The following is a 16,990-nucleotide window of genomic DNA, read 5'->3' as shown; positions in this document are numbered from 1 at the left end:
AGGGTCACAAAATCAAACAATTTAAAGTTAAAATATCTATAAATGATGATGAAAAAGACACTTGAGATTTTAAATGAATCTTAAAGAAAAGACTTTATGATAAACGTACATGGATGAGGATGAGCGTTAAATAAATCTGGTTTTAGGGAGTTTCTCTTCTCCGTCTTCAAAGTAACTAAGATTCATGTCTTCAGCAGGAAAACAATGGGTTTGGCCTTGATTTGTACAGTAGGACATTTTACTGGGATTTGTTTACAGTTCAGAAAAATCTAAAACATCATTCTTTGTGATGTGAAGATCCAAGAATAAAGAAGAAAGGAACACTTTATTGATTAGCTATTAGCAGTTTCCCCTGAGTCGAGAAATATCTTCATTCTTATTTTGTTACGTGTCCACCAGTGACACTTGGTCTGAGCCTTGAATCTGCAACGCTAATTCCGCACTTTTTAGACCCACTTGTAGGGGGGGCGGGACCTCGTTCCCACAATGTAAACAGTGTCCGCCATCTTTGCTAACAGTTACGCTAACAGGACCAAGTGTCACTGGTGGCCACGTAACAAAGAAAAGAATGAAGATATTTCTCAACTCAGGGGAAACTGAGTTTAGGAAGCATCATTTTTCAAAAATGCTTCCCCTATTCTAGTAATACAAAGCTAAATGCTAATAGTCCGAGCTTTTGCGAGTGTTTTCAGGAGCGTAAAGGTCAGTGCAGGACTGTTGTGGATCAGAAATGGCTTCCAAAGCTACAGTAAACGTAACATAAGTACTGATAGCGGCACGTTTGTCCATATATTAATCTTTATTTTTCGGTACCGGACAACGATGGCGCGCTAACACCAGTTCTCAGTAAAGTACATTGTGTGCTGTTGGCTGTTATTATTCAGAGAAGACAAAGCGGCGACATTCAGGTGACTTCTCACGTCCTACCGTTCTACATGAGAAGGCTAACATCATTAATACATTCAGTTTGGCTGTGTAGTCATGTGACTGTCATATCTCTACTTCAATACACTGTTTCCACTCAGGAGAGAAAAAAAACTGTTGCACAATTTGTTGTTACTTAAAATGCTAACAATTATTGGTAAAGATAAAATTTCCCACATTCAACCGGATAATTCGTCAAAAAATAACTTTGATCAAAATACACTGTACAGTAATTATAATAAAAAATAAAAATATCGTACGTTGGCTACATCAACAAATCCAGTTTTTATTCCGGTCCGTCGACCGGCGCCGTCGTCATGAGCTTCTGACTGTCCCACACCGTTTATGACAATACAACAGACTACAACGTATATACAGTATATATTATTGACTTCATTTCTATTGTACAATAGCTGTCCTAACTGTTTTTATATTGGCAAGAAAGATCACCAGAAGTTAATACCGCAGTAAAAGCAAAAAAAACACCAAATTGACAAGAGTCAAGTCCCAAAACGTTGTCATCGTCTGTGAAACTGCCGCACACTCACCTCGTCCACAAAGACAACAGGACGCGAGTTCAAGAGTGTGTGTCGTCCACGTCCACGTCCGTCAATCTCATGATTTCATGGTGCAAATTGGAACGACGATGACCAGGATCACTGTGCAGGTCGCTGCTGCGATCAGTGCCCCGATCTTACACACCTTCGCCCTCCTGAACGCCGCCTCCTTCTTCTTGAGCAGCGAGTCGTAGCCCGGTGTGTAGATGTCCTCCATCCAGTACTCCAGGTTGTTGGGGTTCAGGGATTCCTGTGTCTGGAGAAGTAAGGAGGAGGACACATAAATGAATGCAGTTCTAGCACAGAGCAAATATTCAGGCTGTCAGATTCTGCGACGTATCGCTCGATCTCTTTGGATTCAAAGTGCAGATTTAACTCTGACGGCGTGAAACTGGCACTGCTGCTGCTGCTGCTGCTGCTGTGTAAACAAACCAAGTCACGTGACGTCTGGAGCTCTGTAGACTTTATTTACGACAGAAACATCTGAGTAATTAAGTAAGACGCCTGCCATTATATAATGTTTAGGAAATCCTCCTCTGAGGAAAATGAATAATCAAGTACAACTGAGTTGTGTTTCACTATTAATCCAAACCTGTTTTCATGTGTCCACAAACTCTGCATGGGACAACATGTGTGTGAAGAACACACTCGGCCACCAGGGATGGCTTTATTGCTGTTGGAAGGAATTTTTTGCCTTAATTAGACGAGGACAGTGGAGAGCAAACAGGAAATGAGAGCAGAGGCTGCGAGCTGTGAGGAATGAACCCGGTCAAAAGCGTCTTTAACCCCCGAGGCCAGCGAGACGCCGGAGGGAACTGTGTTTCAAACTCAAATTAAGGTTTTTTTTTACTGTCAATAAAGTCAATAGTGTGTTCTAACGGCAGAGAATGGAGAGGTGTTCTCCACATGTGATGGAAACAGAGTTATTGCAAAGTGTAAAATAAACCGACTCTGCAGCCGAGATTGATTTTGTTTTTCCAATCTGCTCCGTAATGGCTTTGCTGAATACAGTGCAGCAGAGACATTCTTCATTGTGCGGCTTCCAACTTACAACATATTGATATTTTCTCTGCATATAAAAGAGCGAGAGCTGCCAGCAGAGGCAAGGACGAACCAAAGCCATGCTCCCGTAAGAGAGATTAAACACTGGCTGAAGCTTTATTGAGATGTAGACTTAACTCCTAATGGATGAAAATGGTTCATCAATCTTAAAACTGTACAATTTGGAAGATGCTTGCATTCAAACTGCGTAGAGAGACACCGCCAGTCTTTGCCAGATTCGTCTATGAATATCTTGTAATATATTCTATATCACACAATCACAACATTTTATATCCTTAGATTCTCAGGAGCCGTAGAACCAATCAATTCAACTCTTTTTGGTTTTGCTTTTCCATCTGTGATGGTACCGAGGGTCAACTGAGCCGATACTAAAATATGACGTCGACAGACTGCCGGCCACTGACGAGTCATGAGCGTGACGTCCAACTCAAGAATCTGTAGATTAAAGTTAAAAAGACTTAAAAATCCTGAAAACATTCATCTCCAAGCAACAATTCTTTTTTTCTCAGAATTCTAATTTTCTGATTTTTTTTATCTCGTAATTGTGACCTGTATTTCTCATCATTTCGATTTTTTATCTCATAATTTCAATTTTTTTATCTCATAATTTCGATTTTTTTATCTCATAATTTCAACTTTTTATCTCATAATTTCAACTTTTTTATCTCATAATTTCAACTTTTTATCTCATAATTTCCATTTTTTATCTCATAATTTCAATTTTTTATCTCATAATTTCGATTTTTTTAATCACCTAATTTCAATTTTTTATCTCATAATTTCGATTTTTTATCTCATAATTTCAACTTTTTATCTCATAATTTCAATTTTTTATCTCATAATTTCGATTTTTTTAATCACCTAATTTCAATTTTTTATCTCATAATTTCGATTTTTTATCTCATAATTTCAACTTTTTATCTCATAATTTCGAACCTTGTTTTTTTCTCTCTGGCAGAAATGGGCTTCCATAATATTTAGTTTCCTTAGCCACCTGTCCTGCCTCTCCTCTCTCTCTCTCTCTCTCCCTCTCTCTCCCTCTCTCACTTCCTCCTGACTCGGAGTTTGGCTTGTCTTACTGTATCATGTGCATCTTTGTGCCATATGGCACTGATTCTCCCACACATTGTCTCTCGATTCATTAGTCATTACAAAAATATCTTCTTTTAAAAAATACAGTTTCTTCTCTTATTTCCACACCAATGATTAAAGGTCCTTGTACCTTCCAGAGACACACGAGCACAGACGTGACATAAATGACCAAATAAATGATAAATGATGATGATTATTATTATAAAAACAGGAAGAAAACAAAGAGGACGAGTGATGCCTGTGCTGATGCACTGCTCTAAAAATAGGACCATAATGTGATTGATTAACATGTCTGAACACCGTGTTTTCATGGCACCCTTCCCTTCTTCTTCCTCTTCTTCCTCCTCTCCTTCTTCTTCCATGACTAATGACTCTGAGAGAACTCTGCATGTCTGTGTGTGATGGACCGACGACAACAACAGCAAACAAAGCCTTAGTTTGAAGTCACTGCTCAGCAGAGTTATTAACGCTTTACACGATAATAATAACGTAAAAACACTTTTTTTAGGATGAATCAAAGACTTGTTTTGAAACTTTTCTCATTTACTTTATGAACCTATAATTCATATTCATTTTTACGATTGAATGAATGGTAATGTTACAAAACACTTAATTGGGTTTTAAGGTATTTATGAGCACTAATAGAACATTTGTTAACAATATGATAACAAATGATAGTCATACGACTATAAGAGGTAGATTTTAATGCCTTATAAAGATTAATTAACCCCTTATTATGCTTTTATTAACAATTAACAATGCACCTTTGCAGCTACTTAATCTTAAAAGGGAAAACTGTCTTAATAGTTCTAATGATTCCTTTTTTATGCGTTTATTAACAGGTATTAATTCACCTTTGCGACTACTTAATCTTATGGAAGACCATTGTCTTAGTAAGTCTAATAATTCATTTATTATGCATTTGTTAACAGTTATTATCGTAATAGCTCCTTTACTATGTGTTCATTAAGGTTATTAATGTTAATCCTTTATTTATTAACAGTTAACAATGCACACACCCACATTTTACTATATGGTCTTTCATTTGTTGCCTTCCTAAAACTACAAATCGTTTAAAGATCTTTTATTAGAAACGAGTGTTTAGTTCTTTGACACAGACGATGAAAATCTCCGTAAAGCCTGAAGAGGATTGAAGAACACCTGAAGAAAAGGTCACTGTGCTGCGTCTCACTCACGGCAGAGATCGATGTCAGTGAGAAGATTATTGATTTGTGAGTCTCTGGTGACTAAAATCACGGGTAAGAGGAGAACCCGCGGGGACCTGCCGACCCACGGACCTGCAGACCTGCATCAACACTCGCTGGTTACACACTCGTGAATAAAATATGGAGACGTTCAGTGGTGATAAGAGGATAAGATTTCACTAAATGCTCTGACAATTGTTACGATAATAAGCTGAAACAGGCTTTAAGGTGTAGGTCAGGGTTTGACCTGACCTGAACCTAAATCCAGACCAGACAGGACCAGACTGGACCTGACGGTTAGGACAAAATTTCAGATTTTCAGTTCACATCGTAGTTTCAAGTTCTTTTAGTGAAACATAGAACGTAAATTTTCAATTGTAAACATTTGATAAATAGATGTATAACCTACGGTGGCCTGAAGGTGCAAACCATTATTAAAAAACATGAAACATTTTTAACGAGGTTTGAGACAAATTTAGATTTTGAAAAAAATGTATAAAATGCGAAACACTTTTGCAAATCCCAAAACAAATTTACTAAATTTACAGTCCTTATGGAAAGGGGATGAACCAAGACACGCTCACGTTATCACTCCTGGGTCACTTGCAGCATTTGGTACATTCCTTTCTGTAAGGACTGAATTTTGTTAATTTGTTTTCAAAAATGTAAATTTATTTAAACTTTTGTAAAAAAAAAAAAAAAAAAAAAAAAAAAAGCAGGGATTTGTAAAAGTATTTCATGTTTTGTAAATTTTTTGGAAAAAGTAAATTTATTTAATCATTTGTAAAAAAAAAATGGTGGGATTTGTAAAAGTATTGTATATTTTGTACATGCGTTTTCAAAAATGTACATTTGTTTCAACTTTTGTAAAAAAAAAATCGGGATTTGTAAAAGTATTTAATCTTTTGTCATAATGGTTTGCTCGTCCACCATAATAAAAATTAAAAATAAATGATAATAGGTGTAAAATGATAAGTTATTAAATGATTTACGACAGCAAACACAACACAAGCCTTTTCCTCCATAAAGACTGAAAATAAACCACTGTGGTTGGATTATGTAAACAGTGATCATCATGGTTACAGTTCAACAAAAGTGAATTAAGAAGAACATTAATGGTGAGTCTGAAATTTACAATTCTGTGTTTGTGGATTGTGACTGCACCTGTAGCTCCAGAGCCGTGAACTGCTTCCCCTTCTCTCCTGAGTTGCGTTTGTACTCCTCGATGGTCCAGGATGGCTGCCCACGCTTGGCGTCTGACAGTGAGGTCAGTCTCAGGTCAGTGTACAGGTGACTGCCTTTCACATGGGCCTTGATGGACGGACTGAACGGGTGCGGAGAGAAAATCTGTTCCATCAGGGGCGGGTGGGTGTTTGGAGGCAGGTGAGCGTTTGGAGGCAGGTGAGCGTTTGGAGGCAGCTCGTACTGACGCTCTCTCTCTGCCTGCAACACAGCATATGTTATAGCATAATTAAACAAATATTAGAAGATATCAGGAATGAAAACTCACCCCAAAACCCCCCCCACAAAAGTAGCTTGTGTTCTCAACCTGGCTTATTTCAAAAACACCTGTTGCGTATGCCGTAAGGTAGAATATTGTAGTTCTTTAAACACAAATGATCCAAAAAACATTTCTTGTTGAAGGTCCAGTTTGTACAGTTTGGCATGGTTTGTGTGAATCTGTTTCAATAAACTATGACTTTTTTGTCCAATTTTGGACGACATGCTATACTATGACTTTTTTGACTGATTTTGGACGACATACTAAAGTATGACTCTTTTGTCCGATTTTGGAAGACATACTATACTATGACTTTTTTGACTGATTTTGGACGACATACTAAAGTATGACTTTTTTGTCCGATTTTGGAAGACATACTATACTATGACTTTTTTGACTGATTTTGGACGACATACTAAAGTATGACTTTTTTGTCCGATTTTGGAAGATATACTATACTATGACTTTTTTGACTGATTTTGGACGACATACTAAAGTATGACTTTTTTGTCCGATTTTGGAAGACATACTATACTATGACTTTTTTGACCGATTTTGGACGACATACTATACTATGACTTTTTTGACCGATTTTGGACGACATACTATACTATGATTTTTTTGACTGATTTTGGACGACATACTACACTATGACTTTTTTGTCCGATTTTGGACGACATACTATACTATGACTTTTTTGACTGATTTTGGACGACATACTATACTATGACTTTTTTGACTGATTTTGGACAACATACTATACTATACCCTTTTTGTCCAATTTTGGATGACATGCTATACTATGACTTTTTTGTCCGATTTTGAACGACATACTATACTATGACTTTTTTGTCCGATTTTGGACGACATACTATACTATGACTTTTTTGACTGATTTTAGACAACATACTAAAGTATGACTCTCGACAGTTTATGTACTCTTTCAGTTGGCCGAGTGGTCTATCACACTACCTTTTGGGTGCCAGCCTACCTTGGTGGAACCTGGTTCAAATCCCATCATTGACAAATAAGTAACACATGGTGGCATTCTGGATGCCATGCTATACTATGACATTTCTGTCAAATATTGGAAGACATACTAAAGTATGACATTTTGTCCGATTTTGGACGACATGCTAAAGTATGACTTTTTTGACTGATTTTGGACGACATACTAAAGTATGACTTTTATGTCCGATTTTGAACGACATACTATACTATGACTTTTTTGACTGATTTTGGACGACATACTAAAGTATGACTTTTTTGTCCGATTTTGAACGACATACTATACTATGACTTTTTTGTCCGATTTTGGACGACATACTATACTATGATTTTTGACCAATTTTGGACGACATACTATACTATGACTTTTTTGTCTAATTTTGGACGACATACTATACCATGACTTTTTTGACCGATTTTGGACGACATACTATACTATGACTTTTTTGACCGATTTTGGACGACATACTATACTATGACTTTTTTGACCAATTTTGGACGATATACTATACTATGACTTTTTTGACTGATTTTGGACGACATACTATACTATGACTTTTTTGTCCGAATTTGGACGACATACTATACTATGACTTTTTTGACCGATTTTGGACGACATACTATACTATGACTTTTTTGACCAATTTTGGACGACATACTATACTATGACTTTTTGACCGATTTTGGACGACATACTATACTATGACTTTTTTGACCAATTTTGGACGACATACTAAAGTATGACTTTTTTGTCCGATTTTGGACGACATACTATACTATGACTTTTTTGACTGATTTTGGACGACATACTATACTATGACTTTTTTGACTGATTTTGGACAACATACTATACTATACCCTTTTTGTCCAATTTTGGATGACATGCTATACTATGATTCTTGACCAATTTTGGACGATATACTATACTATGACTTTTTTGTCTGATTTTGGACGACATGCTATACTATGACTTTTTTGACTGATTTTGGACGACATACTAAAGTATGACTTTTTTGACCAATTTTGGACGACATACTAAAGTATGACTTTTTTGTCCGATTTTGGACGACATACTATACTATGACTTTTTTGACTGATTTTGGACAACATACTATACTATACCCTTTTTGTCCAATTTTGGACGACATACTATACTATGACTTTTTTGACTGATTTTAGACAACATACTAAAGTATGACTCTCGACAGTTTATGTACTCTTTCAGTTGGCCGAGTGGTCTATCACACTACCTTTTGGGTGCCAGCCTCCCTTGGTGGAACCTGGTTCAAATCCCATCATTGACAAATAAGTAACACATGGTGGCATTCTGGATGCCATGCTATACTATGACATTTCTGTCAAATATTGGAAGACATACTAAAGTATGACATTTTGTCCGATTTTGGACGACATGCTATACTATGACTTTTTTGACTGATTTTGGACGACATACTATACTATGACTTTTTTGTCCGATTTTGGACGACATACTATACTATGATTTTTGACCAATTTTGGACGACATACTATACTATGACTTTTTTGTCTGATTTTGGACGACATACTATACTATGACTTTTTGGACCAATTTTGGACGACATACTAAAGTATGACTCTCGAGAGTTTATATACTCTTTCAGTTGGCCGAGTGGTCTATCACACTACCTTTTGAGTGCCAGCCTCCCTTGGTGGAACCTGGTTCAAATCCCATCATTGACAAATAAGTAACACATGGTGGCATTCTGGATGCCATGCTATACTATGACATTTCTGTCAAATATTGGAAGACATACTAAAGTATGACATTTTTGTCCGATTTTGGATGACATACTATACTATGACTTTTTTGACTGATTTTGGACGACATACTAAAGTATGACTTTTTTGACTGATTTTGAACGACATACTATACTATGACTTTTTTGACTGATTTTGGACGACATACTATACTATGACTTTTTTGACTGATTTTGGACGACATACTAAAGTATGACTTTTTGTCCGATTTTGAACGACATACTATACTATGACTTTTTTGACCGATTTTGGACGACATACTATACTATGACTTTTTTGACCAATTTTGGACGACATACTATACTATGACTTTTTTGACCAATTTTGGACGACCGATTTTGGACGACATACTATACTATGACTTTTTGACCAATTTTGGACGACATACTATACTATGACTTTTTTGACCGATTTTGGACGACATGCTATACTATGACGTTTTTGACCGATTTTGGACGACATACTATACTATGACTTTTTTGACCAATTTTGGACGACATACTATACTATGACTTTTTTGACCGATTTTGGACGACATACTATACTATGACTTTTTTGTCCGATTTTGGACGACATGCTATACTATGACTTTTTTGACCGATTTTGGACGACATGCTATACTATGACTTTTTTGACCGATTTTGGACGACATGCTATACTATGACTTTTTTGACCGATTTTGGACGACATACTAAAGTATGACTTTTTTGTCCGATTTTGAACAACATACTAAAGTATGACTCTCGACAGCTTATACACTCTTTCAGTTGGCCGAGTGGTCTATCACACTACCTTTTGAGTGCCAGCCTCCCTTGGTGGAACCTGGTTCAAATCCCATCATTGACAAATAAGTAACACATGGTGGCATTCTGGATGCCATACTATACTATGACATTTCTGTCAAATATTGGAAGACATACTAAAGTATGACATTTTTGTCCGATTTTGGACGACATACTATACTATGACTTTTTTGACCGATTTTGGACGACATACTATACTATGACTTTTTTGACCGATTTTGGACGACATACTATACGATGACTTTTAAGACCAATTTTGGACGACATACTATACTATGACTTTTTTGACCAATTTTGGACGACATGCTATACTATGACTTTTTTGACTGATTTTGGACGACATGCTATACTATGACGTTTTGACCAATTTTGGACGACATACTAAAGTATGACTTTTTTGTCTGATTTTGGACGACATACTATACTATGACTTTTTTGACCAATTTTGGACGACATACTATACTATGACTTTTTTGACCGATTTTGGACGACATACTATACTATGACTTTTTTGACCGATTTTGGACGACATACTATACTATGACTTTTTTGACCAATTTTGGACGACATACTATACTATGACTTTTTTGACCGATTTTGGACGACATGCTATACTATGACGTTTTGACCAATTTTGGACGACATACTAAAGTATGACTTTTTAGTCCGATTTTGGACGACATACTATACTATGACTTTTTTGACCAATTTTGGACGACATACTATACTATGACTTTTTTGTCCGATTTTGGACGACATACTTTACTATGACTTTTTTGACCAATTTTGGACGACATACTATACTATGACTTTTTTGTCCGATTTTGAACAAAATACTAAAGTATGACTCTCGACAGCTTATATACTCGTTCAGTTGGCCGAGTGGTCTAGCACACTACCTTTTGAGTGCCAGCCTCCCTTGGTGGAACCTGGTTCAAATCCCATCATTGACAAATAAGTAACACATGGTGGCATTCTGGATGCCATGCTATACTATGACTTTTTTGTCAAATATTGGAAGACATACTAAAGTATGACATTTTTGTCCGATTTTGGATGGCATACTATACTATGACTTTTTTGACTGATTTTGGACGACATACTAAAGTATGACTTTTTTGTCCGATTTTAAACGACATACTATACTATGACTTTTTTGACTGATTTTGGACGACATACTATACTATGACTTTTTTGACCGATTTTGGACGACATACTATACTACGACTTTTTTGACTGATTTTGGACGACATACTAATATTGACTTTTTTGTCCGATTTTAAACGACAAACTATACTATGCCTTTTTTGACTGATTTTGGACGACATACTATACTACGACTTTTTTGACCAATTTTGGACGACATACTATACTATGACTTTTTTGACCGATTTTGGACGACATACTATACTATGACTTTTAAGACCAATTTTGGACGACATACTATACTATGACTTTTTTGACCAATTTTGGACGACATGCTATACTATGACTTTTTTGACTGATTTTGGACGACATACTAAAGTATGACTTTTTTGTCCGATTTTGGACGACATACTATACTATGACTTTTTTGTCTGATTTTGGACGACATACTATACTATGACTTTTTTGACCAATTTTGGACGACATACTATACTATGACTTTTTTGACCGATTTTGGACGACATACTATACTATGACTTTTTTGACCGATTTTGGACGACATACTATACTATGACTTTTTTGACCAATTTTGGACGACATACTATACTATGACTTTTTTGACCGATTTTGGACAACATGCTATACTATGACGTTTTGACCAATTTTGGACGACATACTAAAGTATGACTTTTTAGTCCGATTTTGGACGACATACTATACTATGACTTTTTTGACCAATTTTGGACGACATACTATACTATGACTTTTTTGTCCGATTTTGGACGACATACTTTACTATGACTTTTTTGACCAATTTTGGACGACATACTATACTATGACTTTTTTGTCCGATTTTGAACAACATACTAAAGTATGACTCTCGACAGCTTATATACTTGGTCAGTTGGCCGAGTGGTCTAGCACACTACCTTTTGAGTGCCAGCCTCCCTTGGTGGAACCTGGTTCAAATCCCATCATTGACAAATAAGTAACACATGGTGGCATTCTGGATGCCATGCTATACTATGACTTTTTTGTCAAATATTGGAAGACATACTAAAGTATGACATTTTTGTCCGATTTTGGATGACATACTATACTATGACTTTTTTGACTGATTTTGGACGACATACTAAAGTATGACTTTTTTGTCCGATTTTAAACGACATACTATACTATGACTTTTTTGACTGATTTTGGACGACATACTATACTATGACTTTTTTGACTGATTTTGGACGACATACTAATGTTGACTTTTTTGTCCGATTTTGGACGACATACTATACTATGACTTTTTTGACCGATTTTGGACGACATGCTATACTATGACTTTTTTGACTGATTTTGGACGACATACTAAAGTATGACTTTTTTGACCGATTTTGGACGACATACTATACTATGACTTTTTTGACTGATTTTGGACAACATACTATACTATACCCTTTTTGTCCAATTTTGGATGACATGCTATACTATGATTCTTGACCAATTTTGGACGATATACTATATTATGACTTTTTTGTCCGATTTTGGACGACATACTATACTATGACTTTTTTGACTGATTTTGGACAACATACTATACTATACCCTTTTTGTCCAATTTTGGACGACATACTATACTATGACTTTTTTGACTGATTTTGGAAGACATGCTATACTATGACTTTTTTGTCAGATTTTGAACCACATACTATACTATGACTTTTTGCCCGATTTTGGACAACATGCTATACTATGACTTTTTTGACAGATTTTGGACGACATACTAAAGTATGACTTTTTTGACCAATTTTGGACGACATACTATAGTATGACTGTTTTGTCCAATTTTGGAAGACATGCTATACTATGACTTTTTTGTCAGATTTTGAACGACATACTATACTATGACTTTTTTGAACGATTTTGGACGACATACTATATTATGACTTTTTTATTCAATTTGGGATGACATAATATACTATGACATTTTTGTCCGATTTTGGACGATGGACAAAAAAGTCATACTTGATCATTTATAAAATATTTGAGGATGATTTTAGTAAACAATTAATATTCAATAGCCAAGTAATTGTTGCAGAGCTAACATGTATTTTCATAAACATTTAATCCGTCCATTATTTTCTCGATGAATGGATTGGTAGTTTGGGCCATAAAATGTCAGAAAATATTGAAACATTTTGATCAGTGTTTGTCAAACCTTGAAATAATGGTTTTTCTCAAATGTCCTTTTTCATCCACAAACTAAAATTATACAGTTTTAATAATTTTTCTTTGTTGAAAACATTGAAAATATTCTCATTTAAGAAGCTGTTGAAAAATGTTGATCAGCGTTTGTCAAACATGGAAATGATGTTCTCAAATATCCTGTTTTGTCCACAGTTTTAATGTTATATGAAGCAAAGAAACCAGAATATATTCATATTTAAGAAGCTGAAAAAATTAGTGAACTTGTGTTAATGCTCTGAAAAAAAGACTCAAATTGATCACTGGACGAATAAATTCATCTATTATTAATCATTTAATCATTGCAGTCCAACATTACATGACTTTATGTTGCTGTTTATGTTCTACACTTTGTTGTGTTGTGTTTATTTGAGTCCATTTCTGTCCGGGTGTAGCGGCCGAGCATCTGCGTAATAAACAAACATATTAGTGCTGTAGATGAGGTGAACTGGCCTGGAGTTTATGTGCAGAAATCAATTTACCGTTTTAAAAAATTCACAGCGAAGAAAAAACAATTTACGATCTTATTTACTCCGATATCCGATATGAAGTGTGCTGCCTTAATATGAGAGTCCAGGGAGCTGTGTGCACTCACGGCACATGAATTATAATCTCCCTCCTCCCTGAGCTGCAAACACAAAATGAAGAATAAAACATTCCCCAAGACTTGAGTATTGATCGTATTAATCCCGTGGTACTTTACAAACAGCTGCTGTCAATAGCAGCAGGCACGGTGAGTGAGTGAGACAGTGCATGTTTGTGTACAGTGACACTCAGGTTCATTCTGAGTCAGCACTATGTGTGAATTGATGGCTGTGCCGAGAAACTGCTGAGTCATGCAGCCGTTTACCAGAGCAATACATTCATCATGACTCATGAGGAGTCACAAATCACTCACCATTCACGTCAAACAGAGCTACGGCGGTCGGTGGACGTCACACAGTCCCATCATGCAGCGCTCGGATTCCAAAACAACGCCATTTCGGCAGGAATCCACAACAACGCCATTTTGGCAGGAAGCCATAACAATGCCATTTTGGCAGGAAGCCACAACAACGCCATTTTGGCAGGAATCCACAACAACGCCATTTTGACAGGAAGCCATAACAACGCCATTTTGACAGGAAGCCACAACAACGCCATTTGGACAGGAAGCCACAACAATGCCATTTTGGCAGGAAATTGCACTTTTCAGATCTATAGACCCTAGACTACTATCTGCCTGTTGTTGTTTTTTAAATACAATAAAAACACAATCTCAGATTTTTCAGCACCTTAAAAGTTAATATTTTCCTCCATATAACAAAGAAATCATTATGAGTGTAAGTTTACAAGTGTAAGTTTATCATATATTTTTTACCTACACCTAAGCCCATTGAGAAAAAGAACATTTTTAGCTTACGGGACACACGAGCTGCTGTTCTACCGCTGCCCCGTGTGGTCACTTTGTGTCATTAAGGTAAATCAGGGCGATGGATTTCAAACACTGAAGTCACAAAATAACACATCACTGATTTGAGGCAGCCGTGGATCAACAACTCCTGTGAGCTGTGATGTAAAATCACTGGTTTTCTGCATGGGCTTTGGTCCACGCGAATGAGCTTAAGTTTAAGAATTTCAGTGACCATGTTTTTAAAAATGTAATTTCTAATGTATTAAATCAGGTGAAGTATAATTTGCCAAATGAAAAATAATTCCACCTACATTTTCCATTTTACATACTGGACCTTTAAGTGGCAGAAATGTGTTTTCAGTGAGGTTGAACCAAACCTCCGTGTCTCACGTTGATTCCTGGTGACGGCTGCTGTCTGTGTGGCAAAAAAAATCCCTTTACCACTCCAAGTCCTTCTTGGCTTTCTTTTCCCTGGCTGCATCATTATCTCCTCGTCCCCAGAGTGTAATGTTGACAGGTAAGACTGTGTGTGATAAATAAAATAAATTGTAGGTTCATAAGACTCATAAGACGCTTGTTTCTGCTGCTTTATCTCGTGCCTCAGCGTCGCCTCAGTGTTTCTGCACAGACACAAACACATTTTATGCCCCTGAGCTCTGCTTGTCTAAGTGTTTGGGGGGAAATAGAGTGAATCACACAATCAGCTTAATGATCAAGAGACTCAAAGCTTCAACTGTCTTTCACTTTGCAGAGAGAGGGTTTTCATGGATGAAGTTGGAAAAATGGTTTATTATCGTCATCTGCAATGAAGGTGGAGTCTCATGATATATGAATTACTCTTTTACACTTTTACCAATCCACAAACAAAATGAACAAATGCTAAAACTAATTTACATTCAAGAAAACAAATTTACAAAATGCGAAACACTTATACGAATCCTGTTTTTACGAGATTTTTTTTTCGGTCTTTTTCTCCAAGATTTTTTTCAGGGCTGTTTTTTTTTTTTAGATTCTTTTTCGGGTCAGTTTTTATGAGATTTTTTTTTTCCCCCTGAAAAAAACGACAAAAAATCTCGCAGAAACAGACCCTGAAAGATATTGATCTATGTTTGTGAAATCTTGAAATGATGATGTTCTCAAATGTCTTCTTTGGTCCACAGTTTCTTAAATGTGAATATTTTCTGTTTTTTTTGCTCCATAGAACAAAGAAATCATTCAAACCAATAAATCAATTATTAAATGAGTTGCTGATTAATTTATTTCTGCAGTTGCAAAGTTGGAGGGCAGAAGAGGTAACTGTGTCTCTCGAGTCCAAACTCTCATCATCCCCTCTTCTTTTCTGAGTTACTAATCCCAGCGTGTTTCTGCCACGCTGACAAAGTCTAAGCGAGGACACTAAACGGCAAGACCAACCATAAAATGATCATTAAATCAATGAGCCAATAAGATGAGTTAACTCCCTTGTCACAGAGTAAAAAAAAACACTGAGCGACTTCACAAAACTACAGTTAAACTCTACAGCTCATTTGATTTATGTTCACATTAAATTATTTCCTCCATTCAGGGCAGCGCGTTGTCTTCTGTGGAGCTTTGAGCTGATGAATGGACTGTAACGTGTCCAACTTTACTGTTTGCTTCTTTATAATTAGCTACAAAACCACAGACTTTCACCTACAGTAAATTAGGAAAGTGCGTCATGTCGCTCATGTTCAATGAGTGAGTTCTTCTGCTTCCTTTTTTTCCAAGACAACGTTCACTTTCCATATCGTTTAGGAATCACGGTACTGAGAAGCTGACGTCACAAACGTGCTGCTGAATCTCGTCTGCGATTGCAAAGCGGCAAAGCTTTATTTCTCTGCTTTCCAGTATCCATCCATCCATCTTCTCCTGCTCTATCCTCCACGTGAGGTCACATTTGGTGCGGTGCCAATCTCAGCTCAACCTCGAAGACTGAAGTGAAGGTGATCAACGGTGTCAAGGTCAACAATTTTAGATATGCAGATGATACCGTCCTTCTCGCTGTGGCGTGAGTCGAGGAACTCGATGCTGTGGGTGACTCAAGCATGCGTCAATATTATAAAATATTCGGCTGCAAAATTACCTGGTCCACTTACAAAAGGACAGCATGAAAGTGGACCAAACCAAATGAAGGTGTGAACTGTTTCGACATTTCCCAAAATTCAAACAAATTCAAACGTCTGGGTCATTCAGTCAGGAAAGAAACTCTTGGAGACCTGAGCTCAACTGGGAGAACGTCTTATATATAC

General features: G+C 36.5%; 1 protein-coding gene across 1 annotated transcript in view; it reads right to left on the bottom strand.

The window, feature by feature from the left end:
• Positions 1-283: 283 nt before the first annotated feature.
• Positions 284-16,990, bottom strand: part of minar1 (membrane integral NOTCH2 associated receptor 1) — a 30,343-nt gene continuing 13,636 nt past the window's right edge. The window contains exons 4-5 of the mRNA XM_058630025.1: positions 6,005-6,283; positions 284-1,737 (exon numbers count right to left, since the gene is read on the bottom strand). Coding sequence (XP_058486008.1) covers positions 1,540-1,737; positions 6,005-6,283 — 477 coding nt within the window. The 3' untranslated portion in view covers positions 284-1,539. The remainder of the gene's footprint in view (positions 1,738-6,004; positions 6,284-16,990) is intronic.

Source organism: Solea solea, chromosome 5 (assembly GCF_958295425.1).
Source record: "Solea solea chromosome 5, fSolSol10.1, whole genome shotgun sequence".
Lineage (NCBI taxonomy): Eukaryota > Metazoa > Chordata > Actinopteri > Pleuronectiformes > Soleidae > Solea > Solea solea.
This window is presented reverse-complemented; position numbering and strand designations above follow the sequence as displayed.